This window comes from Loxodonta africana, chromosome 19 (genome assembly GCF_030014295.1).
Source record: "Loxodonta africana isolate mLoxAfr1 chromosome 19, mLoxAfr1.hap2, whole genome shotgun sequence".
Classification (NCBI taxonomy): domain Eukaryota; kingdom Metazoa; phylum Chordata; class Mammalia; order Proboscidea; family Elephantidae; genus Loxodonta; species Loxodonta africana.
The window spans coordinates 68,944,479-68,968,647 of record NC_087360.1 but is presented as its reverse complement, the minus strand read 5'-3'; the positions used below and the strand labels follow the sequence as shown (position 1 = coordinate 68,968,647).

The 24,169-nt window shown below is 43.5% G+C and overlaps 1 protein-coding gene across 2 annotated transcripts in view; it reads left to right on the top strand.

The window, feature by feature from the left end:
- Positions 1 to 11,284: 11,284 nt before the first annotated feature.
- NRG1 (neuregulin 1) overlaps positions 11,285 to 24,169 on the top strand; it is a 1,186,330-nt gene continuing 1,173,445 nt past the window's right edge. For both annotated transcript variants that reach the window (XM_064272830.1, XM_064272828.1), the window contains exon 1: positions 11,285 to 12,008. In XM_064272830.1, coding sequence (XP_064128900.1) covers positions 11,285 to 12,008 — 724 coding nt within the window. The remainder of the gene's footprint in view (positions 12,009 to 24,169) is intronic.

Here is a 24,169-nt window from a genome sequence, read left to right as displayed (position 1 = left end):
TATATATATATCTATCTGTCTTATCTCTTTATAGCTGTAGCTACATCACACTGGGGTAAGTATTGTGGAGTTGTCCTTGAACCCTTGAATAAGCCTCTTCTGATGCATTTCAGGAAAAGATGATGGAAAACCTTTGCGCTCTCTCATGTACCAGTGACTCTTTCATGTCCCAACTTGGGCCTGTTTCTAGGTCAGGGAAGATATTATCTATGGAAAAATTCCACACCCAGTAAACAGAGACAACAAATAGAAAGCTGTTGCTGATGCGTTTTTGGTGAGTTCTAAGAAGTGGCGAGGAAGGTGTCTGAATGCAGGCTTCCTGGCTGACACCTTCACCTGAAAGGAAATATTTGTAAGCGGAGAACTCAGCCTTAGAACGAGTGCTGAGAATTCAGCACTTCTGAGGTGCTAAGATTATGTATCCTATCACTTCCAGAAATGGTTTTTGAAAGGAAAGTCTAAGCTAGGATCTTCTTAGGGAGGCTTAAGACAGAGTTTTCAGTTAAACTATTGTGGCTTCTGGGCAAAGCACAGACTCGGAAGAGCAGGAGCCTGAGTTCTAAAGCCACGTCTGGTAACAGTTAGCTATATGACCCTGGGAAAGGCAATTAGCTTTTCTGGGCCTTTTTATCACTTATAAAATTAAGGACATAGGACCAGATATTTAGGATTCTCTCCTGGTTCTAACATTTCTTCATGATTTAGAGCATAAACTGAAGGGCCAATTTTATGGCATTCCAACATGGCATCCAGGTTGAGGTGTGGACAATTAAATATTTATCTATACTGCTTTTTAATGAGTTGTTATTGTTAGGTAGCAGACTTCTATATAACAGAATGAAACCATTGCCTGGTCCTGCGACCTCCTCACAATTGTTGCTATGTGTTTTAGTCATCTAGTACTGCTATAACAGAGATAACACAGGTAGGTGGTTTTAACAACAGAAATTTATTTTCTCACAGTTCAGAAGGCTAGAAGTCCGAATTCAGGGTGCCAGCTCTAGAGAAAGGCTTTCTCTCTGTTGGCTCTGGAGGAAAGTCTTTGTTGCTTCTGAGCTTCTGCTCCTCGGTGAACTTCACGTGGCTTAGTGTGTGTCTCCCCCATCTCTGTTTTCTTTCTTGCTTGTTTAATCTCTTTTATATCTCAGAAGAGATTGAGTTGGAAGACATACCCTACACTAATCCTGTCTCATTAACATAACAAAGACAACTCATTCCCAAACAGGATTATAACCACAGGCGTAAAGGTTACAATTTATAACACATTTTTTTTTTGGGGGGGGGCGGGGACACAATTCAATCCATAATACAATGTTAGAGCCCATTGTTACAGCCACTGTGTCAATCCATTTCATTGACAGTCTCCCTCTTTTTCGCTGACCCTATACTTTGGTGTAGTGGTTAAGTGCTATGGCTGCTAACCAAGAGGTTGACTGTTCAAATCCGCCAGGTGCTCCTTGGAAACTATCGGGCAGTTCTACTCTGTCCTATAGGGTCGCTATGATTTGGAATCGACTTGACGGCAGTGGGTTTGGTTTTGGTTTATACTTTACCAAGAACGGTGTCTTTTTCCAATGATTGATCTCTCCTGGTGATGTGTCCAAAGTAAGAGAGACAAAGTCTTACCATCCTCCCTTCTAAGCAGCATTCTGGCTGTACTTCCTCCAAGACAGATTTGTTTGTTATTCTGGTAGTCTATAGTATATTCAGTATTCTTCACCAACATCAATTCTTCTTTGATGTTCCTTTTTCATTGTCTGGCTTTCTCATGCATATGAGGTAGTTGAAAATACCATGGCTTGGGTCAGGTGCACCTTAGTCATCAAAGTGACATCTTCTCTTTAGAACACGTTGAAGAGGTCTCTAAGAGCCCTCGTGGTGCAGTGGGTAAGAGTTAGGGGCTGCTACCAAAAGGTCGGTAGTTCGAATCCACCAGTCTCTCCTTGGAAACCCTATGGGGCAGTTCTTCTCTGTCTTAAAGGGTCTCTGTGAATCGGAATTGACTTGACAGCAATGGGTTTAAAGAGGTCTCTTGCAGCAGCTTTGCCCAGTGCAATACATCATTTGATTTTTTGACTGATGCTTCCACGGGCATTGATTGTTGATCCAAGAAGAATAAAATCTTTGACAATTTCATTTTCTTTGCCATTTATCGTCATGTTGTTTACTGGTCTTTTGTAAGGATTTTAACCCTATGGGGCAGTTCTCCTCTGTCCTGTAGGGTTGCTATGAGTCAGAATCGACTCAACAGCAACAGGTTTCTTTGGTAAACTCCTTAGAAAATTTTAAGACTATCTCGGCAATACTTTTGGAATAATTGGAAAGAAAGCAAAAAATGCTACTTACTTTACCAGTGAGAAAGACAGAACTCAAAACAAGCTTAACCATCAAACACTCCCCTCCCCCCCTTTTTTTTTCAAATTTGGCATATTTGTAAATACCAATAAGCTACACCAAAGCGTTCCTAGAAGCAAGTAAAATCGTGCATATTCATTAGTCCTAAATATCACTCACTCTACGAGATTTTTTTTTTTCCAAGACAGTTTTTTGGAGGGGAAACGTGTAACTCACTGTGTAATGTATTTCGTATCTTAGGTAGCATGCTTCTATTTGATATTTACATGTTATCTATTGATAGTACCTCGCGACTAGTGAGGCAAAGAAGGAAACTTGTGGTCAGAGAACACTCAGGGGAAAGTGATTAAAGTGAGTATTTGATTTTAGTCACTGGCTTTGGTATCTGCAAAATGATAATAATGTACCTTGTCTACCTCACAGTACTCTGTTATGTGTTAGTTTATAATAATGTTAATAATAACAATGATCTTCATCATCTCCGTGTCCTCAAGGAGGGTACCAAGTAGGTCATATTAACCTTGACACCGATATTTTTTTAGCTCATTAGTTTACGTGGGTATAACTGCAGGGTCTTAGCTTGACGTTCACCTTTCTCCATCAGCTCTTTCAAAGCGTGTCACAGTATGACTCAGAATTCCCACCAGGGTGGCTCCCACAGTTCTCACATGTGTGACAACTCAGTCCCATCCTCCTCTTCTGTCTTCTTTCCTTAGGGATGCTACCACGAGGACACAGCTCCCCCACTCCTCTAACAAGCACAGTAACGTTCCCCCGGCTGTGCTGTTGCCTCTTAGTCCCTCTAGGACACATCTTTAGTGCTTCTTCTTCCCAGACGTGGAATGAGGTCTTGTTCCTCACGTTTCTTCTTTTTACCCTTTCACGTGAATCTTAAAGCAACATTACTGGTGTAAGCCTTAAATTTCACGAGGTTCCTCAGCAAAATGGCCACTTGGACATTTACTTGAGGTCTCTCTTCCTGTACAGACAAGCCCTTGCCCTGAGCTGGCCTGGGGCACACATCCCATTCTGTTCTCCCTCTTCCATCCCCTCCTTCCTCTGTTTCTTCTCATGTTCCTGCCTTCTCCTTCAGAGAATAGACACACACACACACACACAAGCAACAATGATAACAAACACCCCCAGCCCCCAGAAAACATCATTAACTCAGGCATATAGATGCATGACAGGAGAGATTGCAGTGCCGGCCCCAGAGCAGTAATCGCAGCTGGCTCGGCCTAAACAAACAGCCATACAACGATGGAGCACAGTAGAGAAGAATCACCGTTTGAGTGTTATGACTAGGTTTTTTAAAAAGTATCTGTCAGCCTTTTATAGAAAAGCCCTTTCAAATTGTCAGGGATGTCTAATAATGGAATGAGAGTTCCCAGGAAGCAGTCAGTTTATAGAAATAAAGGCATTTAAGCAGACATTATATGATCACCCTTACGGCAATTTACAAAATGTGCTGTCTCCATTACAGGGTTGGAAGATTCTTGAGGGCAAGAGATCATTTATCCACTTTGTCTTCTGCATAACACTGGAGTTCCTAAAGCATTTTCATGTACATTCAGCTATCTGAATCCTTGCAAGAGTCCTATGAAATAAAGCAGGGACTATGCACATTTAATGAAGTCCCTGGATGGTGCAAATGGTTAACATGCTGAGCTGCTAACCAAAAGGCTGCAAGTTGAAGTCCACCAGAGGCACCTCAGAAGAAAGGCCGGGTGATTTACTCCCCAAAACTCAGCCACCGAAAACGCTTTGGACACAATGGGACCACCATGAGTTGACCACAACAGCAACCGGTACCGGTAGTGCTCATTTAATAAATAATGAAACAGGGTCAGAAAATGCATCTTTTCCTAAGTTCGCAGGGCTGGTAGACAGCAGAACTGGGAGAGAATCCCAGGCAATTACATCCCTAAACTTTACATATTGCCGGATAAAATGTCCCGTGAATGTTCGTCTCTTGGTTGGCTAGAAAGAGCTGCTGCTTAGGTGAGGTAAGGAGGTGGACCTAAATGAGACTTCCTGGTCTTCAGTACTTGCCACAAAGCTCCAGCATGTCTTGGGTCACAAAAAAAAAGCAATTAGAATAAACCTCCTGATTTCATTCTCCTTCCTCCGTCCCAGCCGGGTTGAATATATCTGAGATCTACAGGATTTCATTCCATACCAAGTGTACAAACTAGTGGTACAAGGTTCTGAGCTCCTTGAGGGCAGGAGTCTTTCATCGCTCTTATTTCCTCTTTATGCTACAAAACCCAGAAAAACCCAGTTGTCATGGAATCAGCTCCCACTCAGGTGACCTAGTGTATGTCAGAATAGAACTGAGCTCCACAGGGTTTTCAGTGGCTGATCTTCCTGAGTAGATCTCTAGGGCTTTCTTCTGAGGTGCCTATGGGCAGACTCAAACCTCCAAACATTTTGGTTAGCAGCTGAGCATCTTAACTGTCGCAGGGACCCTGTGTGTTTGAGATGTGCAGGGTTTTCAGTGGCTGTGATCTTACAGAGGTACAGTGCCAGGCCTTTTTCCTGCAGCACTGCTGAGTGGCTTCAAACAGTCAACCTTACAGATAGTGAAAACAACAGGCAAACAAAAAAACAAACCCGTTGCCATCAGGTTGATTCCGATTTATAGCGACACTGTAGGACAGGATAGAACTGCCCCGTAGAGTTTCCAAGGAGCAGCGGGTGGATTTGAACTGCTGACCTCTTGGTTAGCAGCCAAACACTTAACCACCGTGCCATTAGGGCACTGTTCAGGGATACAGCCCTGGCTTAACCTCTTATTTTATAATTGAACCGATGGATGAATAGATGGATGGTGGAGGTGACTGGGGCTCCAGTGTCTGTGACTCAACTGCACAGGGGCTAGGCAGGCACAGCTCTTGAAGACTCATATTGCAGCTGGTCTTTTTCTTTCTTTCTTTTTTTTTTTTAAATTGTGTTTTAGATGAAGGTTTACGGAACAAACTAGCTTCTCATTAAACAGTATACATATTGTTTTATGACATTGGTTATCAACCTCATGACATGGCAACAGTCTCCCTTCTCGACCTTGGGTCCCTTTACCAGGTTTCTGTCCCCTCCTGCCTTCTAGTCCTTACCCCCGGGCTGTTGTGCCTCTTTAGTCTCTTTTTGTTTTATGGGCCTGTCTAATCTTTGGCTGAAGGGTAAGCCTCAGGAGTGACTTCATTACTGAGCTAAAAGGGTATCTGGGGACCATACTCTTGGGGTTTCTCCAGTCTCTGTCAGGCCAGCAAGTCTGGTCTTTTTTTGTGCGTTAGAATGTTGTTCTACATTCTTCTCCAGCTTTGTCCAGGATCCTCTATTGTGATCCCTATCAGAGCAGTTGGTGGTGGTAGCTGGGCACCATCTAGTTGTGCTGGACTCAGTCTGGTGGAGGCTGTGGTAGATGTGGTCCATTAGTCTTTAGGATTAATCTTTCCCTTGTATAGTTTTTTCCATTCTTCCTTGTTTCCAAAGGGGTGAGACCAGTGGAGTATCTTAGATGGCTACTCACAGGCTTTTAAGACCCTAGACACTACTCACCAAAACAGAAAATGGAGCATTTTCTTTATAAACTATGTTATGCCAATTGTGTTAGATGCAGCTGGTCTTTCATGAAGTCTCCTGAACCTTCCATCTACTCTTCAGCAGAAAGAGATGTTTTGTCACATTGCTTCTCCTGAGTGGTCTCTGTGGGTCCATATGCACAGTTCATTTGGTTGGCTCTTCTGTCAAGCCCAGCTTGTTATTAATTCACTGTTTCTAAATTGTCCAGGACCCCATGTCTGCTCTAAGACAGGGTGCTAAGTAAGTGAGGCTTCTTGTGGAGACTGTAAATTTAGTACTCCAGGACGAGCAGTGTAGTTGGTTCATGATTTATGGCTGGAGGTTTGCACTCCTGCATACTACTGGTCAGTGAGGGTAAAGAGATCGCAGGGCCTTTGTGGATTCCCTGTCGCCCCTTCAGTAGCCACTATTTAGAGGCATTTAATCAGGTATAAAGTGCTAGGGATGGGAAAACCTTTTCACGTTGCCACTGCACCATAGAACCCATTGTGGTGCTCCTCTTCGCACCTTCTAAACTAGTCAAAACAGTATTTCATGATTACCTGAATAATTTTATCTGCCTATTCTTTCCCAGTTTGAGCAGATACAATATTCCCAGGGAAGAAGATGACAACTGCTCTGACCCCTAGTTTTCCTTTTGGCTCCAAGTCTGACCACCTAGACAAGCTAAGTTCTTAAAGAAGCACTCAACCTTTGCTGTCAACAGGTGGTCATTCATGCCTCCTTAACTTCTCAGACTAAGTGCAGCGAATAGCGTCAGCCCCTGGCAACTGAAGAGGTCATGTGTGTTTTCTTTTCAAAATTTGGATGGGGAAAATATAAAAGTGGGTTTTCGAGGTAGAGGGGACACTGAATATTTGAATACAACGCCTAAGTATGTTATACAGCATTATTATACTGTGAAAATCAAAAGTTAATAAATCTGCCCGAGCCCAGAAGAGCTAGATGATACCCAGCTACCACCACCAATTGCTCTGACAGGATTCACAACAGAGCGTCCCAGACAGAGCGGGAGAAAAATGTAGAACAAAATTCAAATTCACAAAAAAAGACCAGACTTACTGGTCTGACAGAGACTGGAGGAACCCCCAAGACTATAGCCTCCAGACACCCTGCTAACTCAAAACTGAATCCACTCCCAAAGTCCACCTTTTAGCCAAAGACTAGACAGGTTTATAAAACAATAACACACGTGAGGAACATGCTTCTTAGTTCAATCAAGTATGAGACCAAATGGGCAACAATACCTGCCCAAAAGCAAGGAGGAGAAGGCAGAAAGGGGCAGGAAAACTGGACGAAGGGACACGGAGAACCCCGGGTGGAGATGGAAAGGGGGAGAGTGCTGACACAGTGTGGGGATCGTAACTTATGTCACCAAACAGATCGTGTGTAAATGTTTGAATGAAAAACTAATTCGCGCTGTAAACTTTCACCTAAAACACAGTAAAATTAAAAGAAAAAAGAAGTTCCTATATCCAAAGTTTATGTCAGTGGTTCTCAAAGGGCCATCTCCTGACCAGCAGCTCAATGTCACCTCGGAACCTGTTAGAAATGCAAACTATCTGTCCTCACCCCTAACCTGCTGAACCAGAAATCCTGGGGCTGAGGCCAGCACTCTGCTTTCTGATGAAAACTAAAGTCTGAGAACTGCTGGTTTTAAGAATGCTTACAAGAATGAGTCTATTTCTTTTTGTCTTTTTAAAACAACATTGTGGACAAATTAAATTTGTCCCTTTTCTGAACAGCATTTTTCCAGAACTGAAATTATTCATACCTTTTTTAAAGCACAGGTTAACCATATTAGAAACATCATATCCTCCTCATTCATAAGGGAAAACAAAGATCACACCCCTCCAATGTCTGGGCACTCTGGTAAACGAGGGCTCCCATACAAGAACTAAGGTGAAATACGTACGCAACCAGGCCTTAGAACTGAAGTGTTGTAAGAACGCCAAACTTAGGACAGAAAGTATCCACAAGAATGACCTTTGAACAGCACTTAGCTGGGAGAAGAGTGGGAAAAAATACAGGAGTAGAATAAAGGCTTTTTTAAAAATACTTTTTTAGAGATTGTTTGATAATAGATAAAATACTTTGTCAAGTATTAACACGGGGTATTTATACATTTAATGAATTCTGTAAGCCAGTGCATTGAAGTTTTATTGTGGTTTTTATGGCCTGGAATGCCATTCCTCTGTGACAGTGTTGGGGTAGTGTGTGGTGAACACATGACCCCATCAGTCCATGATTGAGCGGGCAACATTTATTGAGAACTTAGTACGTGCCCCAAATCTGGCTGTAATAGGAGAAAACTGCAAATATGGTCCCTGCTTTATAACAAGTTTAGCATCTAGTCTGAGAGATGGGACTGAATTCCTAAAACATTTGATACTCAATAAAAGGAATAACATCAAAAGTGAAGAGGTAGGATATAAATTGCAAACGAAGTGCAGTGTAGGGAGTACTCAACTCTCAGTCGTTAGTGTTTAAGAAAAGAGGCTTCATGGGGCAGATGGACCTCAAAGGATGCTTAAGATCTGCGGTTGACTGTTTGCAGAAATGGCTATAATTATTCACCTCCCTTATTATTTTTCACCTCCCCTTGGCCATGGAACTCTTCAGTTCCTCACATCGAGAGGTGAAGTCTACTCTTCTACTCCTGGAATCTGAGCTGGTCTGGTAATAGTTGCAGAGATGTTGTGGCATTCTGAGCCTTGTGTGTTTCTGGCCTCTCTCTTGGAACGTGTCCATCTGCCATGAACAAGGCCAGGCAAAGCCTACTGGAGGGTATGAGGCCACCTGAAGAAAGATGAGCTCTCTCAGCTAAAGGTGAGACTAGACAGGCCCAGAAGAACCCCTGAGCTGAACCCAGTCCAAATTCAAAACCTGCAGAATCATGGGCTAAATTAATGGTTACTGTTTTAGGCCAGGAAACCCTGGTGGCCTAGTGGTTAAGTGCTACGGCTGCTATCCAAGAGGTTGGCAGTTTGAATCTGCCAGGTGCTCCTTGGAAACTCTATTGGGCAGCTCTGCTCTGTCCTGTGGGGTTGCTATGAGTCGGAATTGACTTGACGGCAGTGGGTTTGGTTTTGGTTTTAGGTCAATAAATTTTGGAGTAGTTTATCATACAGCAATAGATACAATAATACAAGGTCCAAAAAGGTGGAGAGGAAGGAAAAAATTATTCTAGGCTAGAGTTGTATCCCCCAAAAGATCAAGAGACAGAAATGTGTGAGGTCAGGTCAAGAAAAATGAAAGGAATAGGATTGGATGCCTGAACCACTTGCGACAAATCGCTAGGGGCACCAGGGTTCCAAAGAACACGTACTGGAGGCCGACCTGCACTGCCGTGCCGCTGTACCATGGTATTCTCTGGAAGCACTCCCTCAGGCTACAAGGAATAGGGCCCTTCATGTGTTGAGACACTTTGTGAGCATCAGACCCCACTACCTCAAGCTGGTTCTGAGAGAGTGAGATATCGTTTTCCAGCCAACTACATTCTGCCAAGTAAGAACAAGATTTTTGTGGCTTATAATCTATTTTTATTATTTATATTAAAAAAACTAATGTGACCTACTTTCTTTTAAACAAACTGCTAGAAGCAACCTGTAGGATCCCAGAATAAAAGCTGTGAATGAAACTCGAGTGCCTTTAATCTTAAATTTTTACATCGTGGGTTTACTGCACAGTGGACAACTTTTGCTCCATTTTATTTGGTCATTAAACATTTTTCACCATCAAAAGAGCCTAAGAGGAAATATTTACCTTTAAATTTTAAAAATGTTGTTTCTGTTGAATGGTACTTGCTAAAAAAGAACATCCCTTGAAGATTTTTTTTTTCTTTAGAAGTTGTTCCTTAAGTTTGGGCAGGCGGTGGGGGAGGAATTCAAATGAAACCTAATTAACCTACAGCTCCTCCTGCCTGGGATCCTTTGATCCAGCTCTCACAGGCCTCTTTTTTATTTTTGGAAACTGATTAGTTAAGTACCATAAACTTTATACACAGTGGCCTTATTGAGCAACGATTTTATTCAAATTATGCTCCTATCAGCCTTAACACTAAAAAAAAAAAAAAAAAAAAAGCCAAAGCCATTGCCATCAAGTCGATTCTGACTCATAGCGACCCTATAGGACAGAGTAGAACTGCTCCATAGGGTTTCCAAGAAGCGGCTGGCTGGTGGATTCGAACTGCTGACCTTTTGTAGGCAGCCGAGCTCTTAACCACTGTGCCACCAAGGCTCCGTATCAGCAGTAGTACCCATGTTACAAATCATGGTGAACCAGGAATTTCAGTAGAAGAAAAGGAAGGGTGATCCAGACTGATTATACAAAAACGGAGCGAGAGGCGTCATACCTGAAGTGCACGCTGCGTGTGTGCGCGTTTGGACAGGGAGAGTATTATAAAGTTGTTGTTTTAATTGCTGCTGGCTCCTGTGAACATGTTGCTTCTCTCTGACTCTCAAGTAACCAGTTCACCCAAAACTTTTTTTGCAACGAGGACCCGCATCTCCTGTGTCCCACTCCTGCCTTCTCAGCCTGCCACCCACCTGCGTGTGGGCATCCTGCGCGCACGAACAGGTTCCCGATTACTGAAGCGTCACCTCTCCCTTCCCAGGAAATCTCCGCAGCCCACTCGGACTGCAGCCTGTTTGCCGCCCGTCCTCCCATTGCAGCAATCGGGGCGGCAGAGGGGGAGGAGGCGCGCAGGGAAGGGAAGACCGAGGACAACAAACTCGCGGGCCCGGCTCCGAAGCCAGGATGGGGAGAGGCCGCGCGGGGCGAGTTCGCAGCCCAGGTAAACAGGCTGGAGAGGCGCAGGGCGCTGCCGCCGCCGCCGCCGCCGCGGCCACCCAGCGATTTCCAGGCACGCAACTCCGCCTCCAGGGCTCTCTCCCTCGCACTCTCGCCCAGCCGCTCGCTCGCAGCCCCAGCAGCCGCCGCAGCATCACTTCACACAAAGGACTGCTACCCGCTGAGCAGCTCCGCCACCTCCACGTCCTCCTCCGGTGACAGCAGCCCCGACAGCAGCGCTCGGGCGCGGCGGCGGCGCCGGGAGAGCCTGTCACTCTCAGCAACCGAGGCGCTGGCAGCAGCTTTTTCTTTCTTTTTTCCTATTTTGCTTTAATTTTCCCCCCTTATACCTCTCGGCTTTTCCGTGGTTCCACCCACCTCCTCCCTCCCTCCTCCTCCTCCTCCTCCTCCCATAAACAACTCTCCTACTCCGGCCCACCCTCCTCCCCCCAATAAATAAATAAAGGAGGAGGGTAGGGGGGAGAGCAGAAGGGAGCAGCGCGCGGCAGCCGGCAGGGTCCGAACAGGCAGCCCGAGCCCGCACGCACCTCGCACCATGAGATGGCGACGCGCCCCGCGCCGCTCCGGGAGGGCCCCGCGCCCCGGGCCCGCCGCGCGCTCGCCGCCGCCGCCGCTGCTGCCGCTGCTGCTCCTGTGGACCGCGGCCCTGGCGCCGGGGGCGGCCGCCGGCGCCGAGGCGGCACCCGCGGGGGCCTCGGTGTGCTACTCGTCCCCGCCCAGCGTGGGCTCGGTGCAGGAGCTGGCTCAGCGCGCCGCCGTGGTGATCGAGGGCAAGGTGCACCCGCCGCGGCGGCAGCAGGGGGCACTCGAAAGGAAGGCGGCGGCGGCGGGCGAGCCTGGGGCGTGGGGCGGCGAGCGCCGGCCGCCAGCCGCCGGCCCGAGGGTGCTGGGGCCGCCCGCCGAGGACCCGCTGCCCGGCGCCAACGGGACCGTGCCCTCCTGGCCCACAGCGCTGGGGCCCAGTGCCGGCGACCCGGGGGAAGAGGCGCCCTATCTGGTGAAGGTGCACCAGGTGTGGGCGGTGAAAGCCGGGGGCTTGAAGAAGGACTCGCTGCTCACCGTGCGCCTGGGGGCCTGGGGCCACCCCGCCTTCCCCTCCTGCGGGAGGCTCAAGGAGGACAGCAGGTACATCTTCTTCATGGAGCCCGAGGCCAACAGCAGCAGCCGCGCGCCGGCCGCCTTCCGAGCATCTTTCCCTCCTCTCGAGACCGGCCGCAACCTGAAGAAGGAGGTCAGCCGGGTGCTGTGCAAGCGGTGCGGTAAGTTCCTCGCCCCTGGGGGCGCGCTGCGGCCGGGCGGGGAGGGTGCGAGCCGGGCGCGGCGGGCGCACTCGCGGGGCGCGGCGGGCACCGCGGGCTGGACGGCTGCGGCGGGCGCGGGCGTCGGAGGAGTTAGTTTTGGGGTCGCAGGCTCCAAGCGATCCTCAGAGACGCAGGTTTCGCGGATTCCACAGGCAGCGCCTTCTCCAGTTTCCTAGGGTTTCCCTGTTGGTGATAACCCAAGTTTGGTCTGTGGTTGGGGCCGCCTGAAACTTTTTAATCCTTTAGGATTTGGTTCATCAAGTAGAATGGATTGTGCTGGCTGCTTTCTTGCCTGTGGATTATTCGATTTGGGTTAGGAGCTGTTGATTATGGGTCGCCGTCTGGGTTTTTTTCTTTGAAGGAGGAAGGGTGAGCCCTACGGGATTCTAATGCCTTCCTTTCACTTGGAGTCCTAAGTGTGGAGGTGGTCAGAGATTTGCTTCTGTGGAGAGCCACACAAGAAAAAAGACAGTGCATTGAAGCGTCTCTGTAGATGTGACGGAGTTTGGGGCACACTCACTGTCTAACAGATAGGTGCAGTTCGTACCTTGCGAATACGTGCATGTGAAAAGTATACAGTGTGTGTCTTTGAAATCATCTCAAGGTTGTCTCTTTTTCACAGTATTTTGGTTTGGCACATCAGTGACTCAGGACAGATGAACGTAATTATGGAGCTTCAGGTGTAGGCCCTCAAGAAAAATTTCGAAAGATAAGTTTAACATTCGATATCCCAGACTTTTTCCCTTTGGAAAGTATTCTTTGCAGGTGTCCTTGATATCGTCAGGTTTGAGAAATTAGGTGATGATCTGAGTACACTTTTGAGGTAGCGTTACATTTATGCCATTCATAAAATAATTTCTAAGATCTAAGTACCTGTATAATTTCCTCATTACCATATAATCACTAAAACATAGCAGGATTTCTTCTCAAACCATACATTAACATGATTGCACATCACAAATTCTAACACACATAATAGCTTTTCCCCCTCCATCTTTATGTATCTAATAGATGGGTTAATTGACTTTTTACAAAACTCTGTGCCGTGCCACGTTCTGCCTGCTTATGATACCAAGTGTGTCACTTCTTCTAGATTTGTATCTGGCAATGGCCCAATTATTTAAATTTATGGTGGCATTTGAGGTGCTTATGTCCTGCAGTTAATTCATTACCTGACTCTTTGGTTTGAGTGTGAGGCAGGAGCATGGTGCAGACATCATTGCCTTATTTTCACAGTGCACTTTGTGCGCTAGAGACCTGTCAAGATTGTACCACTGTGTGGACAGAAGCTGTTCACAGAGAGTGGTGCTGAAGAAGACTGAGTGACGTTGGGATTCCCCAGGACTGGCTGATAGATGTCACTGTAAAACATGGGAAGCGCTCTGCTGGGAGCTATCTTATTAGGGAACATAAAAGCTCAATGCCATCCTACTGCAGCCGATGTTACTCAGTTACAGAATCTGAAACAAACCACTTAAGCCAGACCGTCATCCAGTTTTCATGTGTTTTATTGTATCTAATTCGGGAAGGATTTTGCTTTTGCCCCAAACCATATAAGTTGTGATATATCTTTTACTATATACATCATGGGAAGTTGATGTAAATGGGATCATGGTTGGCAGTGATGCTTGGCTTGGGGGTGCGTTGCTAGATTAGCGGTGGTGTTAGCTGTGTTTTTAAACCAGAGGTAAATGTCAGGCTTCAGTGGTAAATCTCTGGTAAGCATCCAGAGGATGTTTGGCAATGGGAAATGCCTGTTGTCTGGAGGGATGCTGTTCTGTTTTTGTGTTTTAAAGGGGAAGCTTCCTCGAAGGTAGGTAGTATTGCCCTTTTCTTTACCAGCCAAAGGAAATACAGAGTTGTAAGTTGTGGCATGCTAAGCAGAGCAGTTTCTAAAATGAATCGGAAATGCCCCTACATGCAGTTGAGTAGATTAAGAAATCCTGAAGTTGTTGCTGAGTTGGTGTCATGATTGTGTATGTTTGGTGATTTTAGTGTTATGTGCTTTAAAAGTAGAATATTGCATGAAACTAACAGCTTTAGCGAAGGACTAATGGAAATAATGCCGAAAGTTTCTCTTGCACTTTAATGAACATGGTAGTTATTGCAATATTGGAGGAAAAAGGTAAATAAAAACCCGCGTAAATCCATACTTGGACCATTTTGTGTGTGTAAACTTATAAATCCATCCAGTTGTTTATTCTCGGTTAACAATGTCATAAAAAAAACCTACCAGGCAAAAAGACCACAAACAACTGGAAAAAAAATTATATAGAGAATAGGGGCTGATTTGTCCTGCTTGAGCTGGCTCTGTGTATTTCTGGTAAGAAGATTTCAGGGAGAGTAATGGAGAAGAGGGTCCTTATCTAACGTCATGAGCCACCACAGGGGCGTGATGGCTGTGTTCCGGCTTGAGCCGTGATGCTAGGCTGGAGAGGTGAATATAGCAAAGTCATTTTGCTATATTGTACCCAGGGGCACAGTTTCCAGCTGTCATACTCTCAGCTGCAGGGTTGTTTCCTGCAAGTTGCTTAGTAGTGTAGAAACTACACATGCAACAGATTAGCCTTAGGGTTGAGCTAATAGAAGTCTTTTCCTGATTTTTTTTCTTTTCCCCCTCTAAGATAAACTTATAAACTCCTGAGCGGTGTCTGTAAAAAAAAAAAGACACAAACAAAAAAAGCTCTTTTTTGCTTGCTCACTGAACAACCTCAGAAATATTTCTAGGTTTTATGTTCATCAGAATGCAAAATAATTTGCTATTCAATTAAATTTCTATTATTCAAACAAGTCATTGCTTGATTCACTACACTTTCAGTGTTCAGAGGATTGTGGTTCTACTAGGCAGAGACTAATTTCCAATAAGTGGTGAAAATACTGATGTTGAATGACATCTGTAATTGGACCCTGCAAGATCTGTACATCAATCGTGGCCTCACAAGCCAGCCTAAATATTTTCTGTATCATATGAGATTGGAACGAAGATGTATGTATGTATTGATATATTGTATATATTGATAACGTAAACATGTTTATCAGATATTTATGACAAATGGGACTCACTCTTTATAATATCCTCAATAACTGCTTAATAAAGTGCACTGACCTTACGGTGTTGTGAAAATGAAGAAAGTGCTGCAGGGATTTTCCAGCCAGCATTGAAGAAAATCATTATTAATAAAAGCCATATTAAGAAAGGAGCGACAGGAACAGATACAGCTTGACGGCTTGTATTTCATAAATACACATGTAAATTTAATTTCCCAAGTGTTTGCGACTGTTCCCTCTAAACGTTATAAATCTTGCTGTCAAAAATCTGTACTATATTTAAAAAGACTTCTTTCTGTTGGGTAGAGAAACTGTGTATTTATTTATATTTAGGTTAAATACAAAAATGGAACCAAGGTAGGTCATTTGGGAAGTTAAGTCCTTAAAATAAAAAAAAATATTTAAAAATGAATTTAAACGCCTCAGTTAAAACAGAATATTTTACTAGCACTAGGGGATCATTCTCATCAGATATGGGAAATCTATAAATCCTCTGAGCCTAGGGAAAGTTTTACCATATGACCTAATGTGTTAGGTAAGGCTGGGAAGCTTAAATGTTGAGGATCAAAACAATGAGCTGTGCTTCTGCTGTATGTAGCAAATGAGAGCAAAAGACATGATTGGGCAGCCCATTGCCCTTGTCAAATATGATCTATTAATTGTTCAGGAAATCTCCTTTGCTTCAATGCCCATTTTCTTCCTAATTATGAACACAGTATTTTAAAAGCTATTTTTAAAATTAGTGACAATTTATGAACTGGCTGCGTGTCCGAAGGCCCTTGGTACTCAGCTGTAATTAGTTTTTTTGTTCATATGTTCATTTCTGACATGGGTAAATGATATGAAAAAAATAGCACTTATAGAATGGGTATTTTTTAATTAGCTTTATTGGAGTAAAAGTAATAATGGAAACAAGAAATATACAATTAGGGCTGTTAATGACTCAAGCAATTTGTTACTAAAAATAAGACAAATGGTAACTAAACATGCTTTAATCAAAGACTTCATAAACTGAAAACAAATTTTTAATGTTCTTATTTTTCAATAACCGAAATTAGTATTGTGGACAGTTTCAGTCTGTATATGACTCCTCAAATTTGTACATGCGTATGTTACTTTATGCTCTTACAATGTCATAAAACTGAAGTTAAAATTAAAATAATATTTTGAAAGAATGGATGACCTGTCTAGGTCATTCCCCATGTCCCCAAATATCATTCTCTTTATTATAATATTTGGACAACTGCTTAGTGATACATCCTATCATACTTTTGAAGATAAAGGTGAATTCGTTGAGGACTTACAGAATACATACAGAGTTAAGTCGCACAGAATTGAAGGGTTGTGCTCGTGGAGGGACTCTGTTTCCTACTGCCTAAGTTGTTTAGTGCTCTGATTTGTCTTTCGCGCTTAAGGTAAACCTGTTTCTGAAAGCTTGCATTCTGGATTTCCGTCCTTACGTGATCTGTCCAGATTGGAGATGATAGAACAAAAGAAATATTGATGAATTTTAAGGCTGAAAATGGGTTGACTAATCTCTGCTTGACGAAGATCCGATTGTAGAAAAAGTTTCCCCAAATGTAAACTGGCCATCCAGGCAGCCTAGAGAGATGTATGTGTAAAGGGATACATACCCTATGATTTGGCCTTCTTCAAGTGAACCAGGATATCTGTTCAAGAGAACCAGGATATCTCTTCAAGAGACCCAGGATATTTTATACCTTGTTTTTCATAACAAAAATATCAACAAGACACTTAGTTTACCCATAGCTTGAATGATACATGGGAAAAAATCCTACCGCTTTCCAACCCAGTCTTCATCTGTGCTTTCCTTTCATCTCTACTTCCGTTTTGAAGACACTGTGAGGGAATCTTTGAGGTGAGCAATGGGGCCCACATGTGGGTCTTAGTCTGAGAGAAAATGAAGTACAGGATTGCTGTTCATTATCACCTTGACTAGCCCTGTCTTGACGCCTTGGATTTTGGCTGTCTCAGTCCAAGTATGTAAGAAAACGGAGTTCTTAGATCACACGACTGTGCATGCAAGTGGTCTTTCAGTTCCTATTAGGCCCTTTGTTCATCTCATGAAGGTACGAATGGTAACGTACATTGCATCTCTAGTTGAGATGCTTTTCCCCAAAGGCCAAAGTTCTTGCTCTGGATGTCTGCCACGGTGTTGGTAACTAGAAGAAAACAGCTCAGAGTGGTGTATGATTCTGGAGCTGATTGCCAGATTTAGGAGGTAACGAGGGGCCAAAAGAACATCGAAGAAGGAATTGTTTCTTTTTATTCTGCTTTGGCAGATTATCTGAGCTGAACCGAGCCCAGCACAACAGAATGTACCTGGCGAAGGCTACTAGAATCTTAATAGTGGGTTTACCCAGGAGCCCGAAGCATGGAGGGGGCTTGATAAAAGATGTGAAGCAGTGTCTGCTTTGGCGAATTTGGAAAGCCCAAGGCTGTAATAACCATCTTCTCAAATGTTTGTCTCTAATCTGAGAATTGCCATTAAGGAAAAGGAAGCTAAAACAATTAGAAGAATTGAAGGATTAACTAAAACCACATGGTTATACCTTATATTCCTTGAGTTTTGGATCTTTGTTGCCTCTTTGACAGATGACATGTAGCTTGATTTTTTCTTTTGCATAGATTAAACCTGAATAATATCTAAGCGAAGGAGTAAATGACTGGAACATTCCAGCTGATTGGATAGTGGTAATCACTATTCTGGGCTAAATTTAGAAAGGGGAGAAAAACCCCTCTATTTCTTTGCCTTTAGGTCTCTAATTGGGTGAGATGTGTTTCTGTAGGAAGTAGCATTTGGAGCCAAATCTAGCAGGGCACCATTTTCTCCTCCTGTCACTCTTTTTTTTTTTTTTTTTTTGTCATTCTAGAGTCTCACCTTCGGCTTGACTCTTGGTTTTGAAGGAAAGGTTATTCAATTTCCCTAAACTTCATTTTCCTCAATTATTCCTGAACAGTATTCATTCTGTATAGCAGCAAAAGGAAAAAACAGAACAAAAACAAACAAGAAACTTGTTGTAAATATTTACAAATACACAAAGGATTTCGAAGAGTCAGTGAATCCCTTCCATTGTTCTGAGCACACCTATTCCCAAATCATCTCAGCTCATTTTGGGTACTGTTGTTGTTAGGTGCCATCGAGTCACTTCCGACTTGTAGCAATCCTGTGTACAACAGAACAAAACACCACCCCTTCCTGCGCCATCCTCACAATTGTTGTTGTGTTTGAGCCCATTGTTGAAGCCACTGTGTCAATCCATCTCATTGAATGTCTTGCTCATTTTTGCTGACCCTCTATCAAGCATGATGTCATTCTCCAGGGACTGATCTCTCTTGATAACATGTCCAAAGTATGTGAGCTGAAGTCCTGCCATCCTTGCTTCTAAGCAAAATTCTGGCTGTACTTCCGAGACAGATTTGTTTGTTCTTCTGGCAGTCCATGGTAATTCAATATATTCAATGTGAGTACTAGACCTCCATATTCAGAAATTATGTGTTCACCCTTGATCTCCACTCCCAGGTGTTTAACCACTTCATTACTGTAAGTTATACCTTATGTTGAAACAGTTCTCCTTGTAACTGAAGATGGGAGAAGCACTGCTTGAGTCCCTAAGAAGTAATAAAAATGATTTTGGAAGAGTTCCTTTCCAGTTTTTTATTTTTTCTCACACCACATCAGCTCTTGGTTAGATAGCAGGAGGGACAGCAGGTGTCCACTTGGCTCTGGTGAATAATGAGGTCCTTTCCCATCTCTTTCTCAGCCGGCCCTGGAGGCACTATGGGACATGAGGTGTTATCAGTGCAGCTAAAGAAAAAAAAAAAAAAAAAGATGAGGTGGCAATTTTCTCCCACTGTCTGGCTTTCCCTCTGTAAAAGAAGATGGTAGCCGTCTCCAGAGGAGGAAATGAATAGCTGTGTTTGCTTCAAGTAAAGTTTTTAGTCAGACTGCACCCTTGGAAGGTGATTCCGGGAGTTAGGGTGCTTTAGTGAGTACCAGGATGGTGGTCTGCTCAGAGTGAGTGTGCTCAATGTCCTGTCATCAAAGGGTCATGGTGCCGAGCCTTCTAGGCTCTCTACTTCTTTGCAAGGGAGAACTTCTCTGTGAAGTTTCTTTCTTTACTCCACTGTCCCCATCCTCATCCACTGAGATTGGTCACATCTTGTCCCCAGAAGCACTAGCACTTTCTCTTTCATTGGAGTGAGTATTAAAAAAAAAAAAGAAAAACTCTAGCATTTTGGAATAGGATTATTCTGGTGAGCAGGTTTTATATTATTTTTGCTTTCTATCCAATGTTAATGTCTCTAATTCCACGGTCATTAATAAGAAAGTAAGGGTCTCAGAAAACTGAGGAATGAATAGAGGTATCCATCTCTCCAGCACTCAATTCCCCCAACATCTGGCCTGAACCTGAAGACACTGGGTAACACAAAGACAGTGGAGACTGGCTCAGTAAATACCAACAAAATCAGCTGGGCCTTGAAAACTACGAAAATGGTCTTAAACGGTCTTCATAAGAATATTGTATTTCTGTTCATATTGCTGTGAACTCAGTCTAGAGAGACACCTCATCATACTTGGATTATTATCAGAAACTTAACTGATTTCGTCTATTCATTACTTTTCCATTTTTTATCCTTAATTTCCCTGCCTCTATTCTGTTTACTGGAGCCCTGGTGGCACAGTGGTTAAGAGCTCAGCTGCTGACCAAAAAATCGGCAGTTCAAATCCACCAGCCACTCCTTGGAAACTCTATAGGGCAGTAGTTCCTGTCCTATAGGGTCACTATGAGTCGGAAATGACTTGACGGCAATGGTTTTTTAATTCTGTATACTGCTCCAATTCCCTTCCATTAAATACTACATTAGAGGATGAATCATTCTAAGATACCGCTTTTATTTGTCCTCTGGTTCCTTCTCCTACCTAGAATCCTGTGCTGTACTGATGGCACTGCTCCACAGGTGCCCAGCAACTTCAGAGCACCTGGCATTTGCACCAGTTTTTCCCTTTTCCCAGAATGCCCTACTTCCCTATCTACCTCTTGTACCTTTGCTACCCGTTTTTTTAGATTGACTGTGTCCTTCACTGGGCTAATAATGGGGTAATTATGTAGTCTTTGAAAAACTTAGAATAAGAGATATATATGTTCATAGTATATTGTCAAGTCAGAAAAGGGTGTTACGAGTGTCTTTGCTTTTATTGTCTACCTATCTGATCTATCCATACACTCATCTGTATGTCCATCCGTCTTTCTATCTATCATCTCCTTCCCCCACCTCCTCCTACCCAGAGAAATAAAAGCCTGGAAAGCTATATAGCAAAATGTTAACAGTGCTTAATCCCTGGGTTATTGATGCTTAAAATTTTTCTTCATATTGTTATTTGTATTTTCAAAGGTTTCTATAATGAATGTGCATAACTTCGTAACAAAGAAAAGCAATGAATGCTTTTTAATAGAAACGCGGACTTGTAGCCAGGACTGTGACTTACTTACCTTTATACGCCAGAACGTTGCCTTCTTCATAGTAGGTGTACTAGTTACTTATGGAAGGCTGACCGCTGTAACAAATGGTACCCCAACTATAAAATGGCTCAAATACAGTCGTTTATTTCTACCCAGTGAATGTGCAGACCGTGAGATGTTCTAGTCTTCTCTTCCATCTGAAAGAGACCCGTGCTAGCACCTGAGGCATAGTTGAACATCTCACTTGAGACCAAATTGGTTGAGAGAGACTGGTTCTCAAGCCTCAGTGGAATTTGTCATGGTGGTTTTATTTTTAATGGCAGAGCTGTCCTCTGCAAAGTAAACAAATTTGCCTTCTGCTGCCTCATTGCAGTGGAACAGCAGATCATAAAAGCCGTATGTGTTTATTGAAGATAAATAGCATGCTAACGACATACTCTTCCTTGTGTTTAGCTTGGCATTTTATGGGTGAGTTTTGCAATAAATCTTTTAAAGTTTAATGCCCGCTATGTTTGGCTTCACTTGATTCCATTGAAAGTGAAGAGCGTCAGGCCATATTCACCCTGTGTTCCACTGGCATGTTCAGATGTCTTTTCGAGCTCCATGTTAAACAAATCATTTTGATATAGGGACTGTGGAGAAATGCTTTCAACCTTTATCACTGCTGACTTAATTGGGTTTCACCATGCACATTTCTTCTTTGTAGCATAAATTAAAAATGGCTGATGAAGCGGCCTATAAAAGCAGAATTGTTAGGTTAAACCTGTCCAGTGTATTAAATGTATTGATGAGTAATCTATCCACTGTTTTTAATTGCTTTCGTTAACTTTTCAGTAGTTTTATTTCCAGTAACTTGCTAAGTAACTGTCATTACATACTCAGTAATATTTCTCTTTTAAATACTATTGAAACATCCATGAAAATGATCAAGGTGCCAGTATCACCCACCTACTTCCTGTTAGCAGGAATTACTGGTGATTTTATGATTAGTTTGTGTAGGCCCAGAGTCATATTTCATTCCTCTTAATTTTGGCCTTCCCACCCTGTAGAGACATTGCAGGGGGCCGTTCTGAGTACACTAATTAATTAAATTATGGGGATCATGAGATTTCTAAACAAATTAGGTAACTAATAGGAAAAGAGAAGCAATGTGTCCATTTTGTTTTTTGTGTCGCACAAAAAATTGTATAAAATGTAATTAAAATTGTATTAAGGTTAATAAGGGAAAACTGTTTTTAGGTACTGTGAGAACACATAACAAGAATCTCTCTTAGTCTGAAAGGTAGAAGAAGGTCTTCCTGAAAAAGAGGTGTTTCTCGGAGGGCGGAGAGGAGGAAGGAGGAGAGGAGCAGGGGAGGAGGAGGAGAGGAGGGCATTTCCAGCTTTCAGCAGGGGTGAGGAACTGCAGAGAGAGAGGTGGGTCAGTGCCAAAGAGAGAGGCAAGAATAAGGTCTGAGGAGGAATCAGAACACACAGGGCCTGGTAAGACATGTTTAGGGAGCCAGGCTTTATCCTAAAAACACGGGAATCCATTGAAAAGGTTTTGAGCTTGAGGGTTACAAGATTTTTGTTTTTTCAAACTGTACGACTGGTTGTTGTGCAGAGAATAGACTGGAAGGGCTTGGAGTGCATTCAGGGAACTCAGGTAAGGGCTCCAGGTGAGATAGAAAGTAGGCTTGGACTAGAGTGGAGGCAGGAGAGGTGAAGAGAAGCAAGAGGGTTTGAGATCACTTTGGAGGTGTCTTTTAGTCTTGGCTGTGGAGGGAAGTGCTAGCAGAGGGAGGTGTGGTGAATAGCTCCCACGTTTCTTGAAGAACAGTTGTGTGCTTGGTAGATACTACAACTGGAGAAGCTTGCAGGAAAATCAGGGTTTTTTTTTTTATTTTTTTAAAACCCAAATGGAAATACTGAGTAAACAATTGAGTGCATTGAGTGTATGGAGTTGGAGCTCAGAAAAGAAATCTGGGCTGGATTTATAAGTGTGGGAATTGGGCATGGATGTGGCATTCCTAGCTTCGTGGGGTAGATAAAATTGCTTAGGCAAAGAGAGTAGAGCGTCAGGAAAAGTGGGTCCAGAATGAAGCCTTCAGAGGTGAGGCAGAGGGGGCAGATGAGGAGCAGACAGACAAGTGAAAGGAAGACCTGGACAGGATTCAGGATCGAGGAAGTGGTCGGCTGTGTCTCCGAGTCCCTAGAAAATCGTTTTGGAAAATGGGTGAGGGAGAGCCTGAACTAGCGTTTCCTAAGTGCTGACTACATGCCAGACGCTTTTACACATATGACCTTGTTTAATCTTCACTACAGGCCTGGGAGGCAGCGAGATCTAGTGAAAGGAGGATTGAAAAGTACACACTGTAGTTAGCATCTCAGCTGACTTAGAGCAGATCTGGCTAGTGCCAGAGGGGAACCCAGGCAGGAGTGAGTTGAAGTACTGGTGACCAACCTTTGGGTTATTAAGATTGGTTTAAGTAATATTTTGATTTATTTGAACATAAGTAGCAGGAGGAGTTTTTTTGTTTCTTTTTTAAATTTTTTTTGTGCTTTAAGTGAAAGTTTACAAATCAAGTCAGTCTCTCATACAAAAATTTATATACACCTTGCTGTATACTCCTACTTGATCCCCCTCTAATGAGACAGCACACTTCTTCTCTCCACCCTCTATTTCTGTGTCCTTTCAGCCAGCTTCTGTCCCCCTCTGCCCTCTCATCTCCCCTCCAGGCAGGAGCTGCCCACATAGTCTCATGTGTCTACTTGAGCCAAGAAACTCACTCCTCACCAGTATCATTTTCTGTCTTATAGTCCAGTCCAATCCCTGTCTGAAGAGTTGGCTTTGGTTCTTGTCTTGGGCTAACGGAATGTCTGGGGACCATGACCTCCAGGGTCCTTCTAGTCTCAGTCAGACCATTAAGTCTGGTATTTTTATGAGAATTTGAGGTGTGTGTCCCACTGCTCAGCAGGAGGAGTTTTAAGCACTCTGAGTCTTTTTCTTGGGGGTATGGGGTTGGGAGGAATGGCTGCCCCTGAGAGATCTGATGGGTAGTGTGTAGATATGATTAAAAAAAAAATCAAAGTTGATTGTTATGTATCACGTCACTAAAGTGTTGCTGAAGGTCACATTTTTATGAGTGTTTTTATCCTTAGCTGAGAAGTCTTTCCCAGGTACCACATAAGCCATTTCAGTAAGAAATGATCGTTCAAATTTTCCTTGAGACACTGACTTGAGAACAAACTACTTGTCTCTATAGTCGGCACTCAGGTCCTATGAGAATTTAATGCATCGTCACGTAACTCCTTGAGGAAGTGACACCTATCAATCTAATAAAAAAAAAATTGAGATAAAAGGTCCTTGAACCATGTGTTAGTCTGATCCAGGAGCTACCTTTATCTGAAGCTATGACTGAGCATTTTACCAAGCAGCAGTCAAGAAATGCAAAGTTATTTTTCTGACAGCACCTGAATGCATTTCTCTTGCCCGCCCATATACAGTCTTTTTATTGTCTACTAAGCAGCTGAGTTGGTGTGCATTCATAGCTGTTATTTGCATACGGAGTTGGAAACACCATGGAAAGAATGGTTTTGAATCTG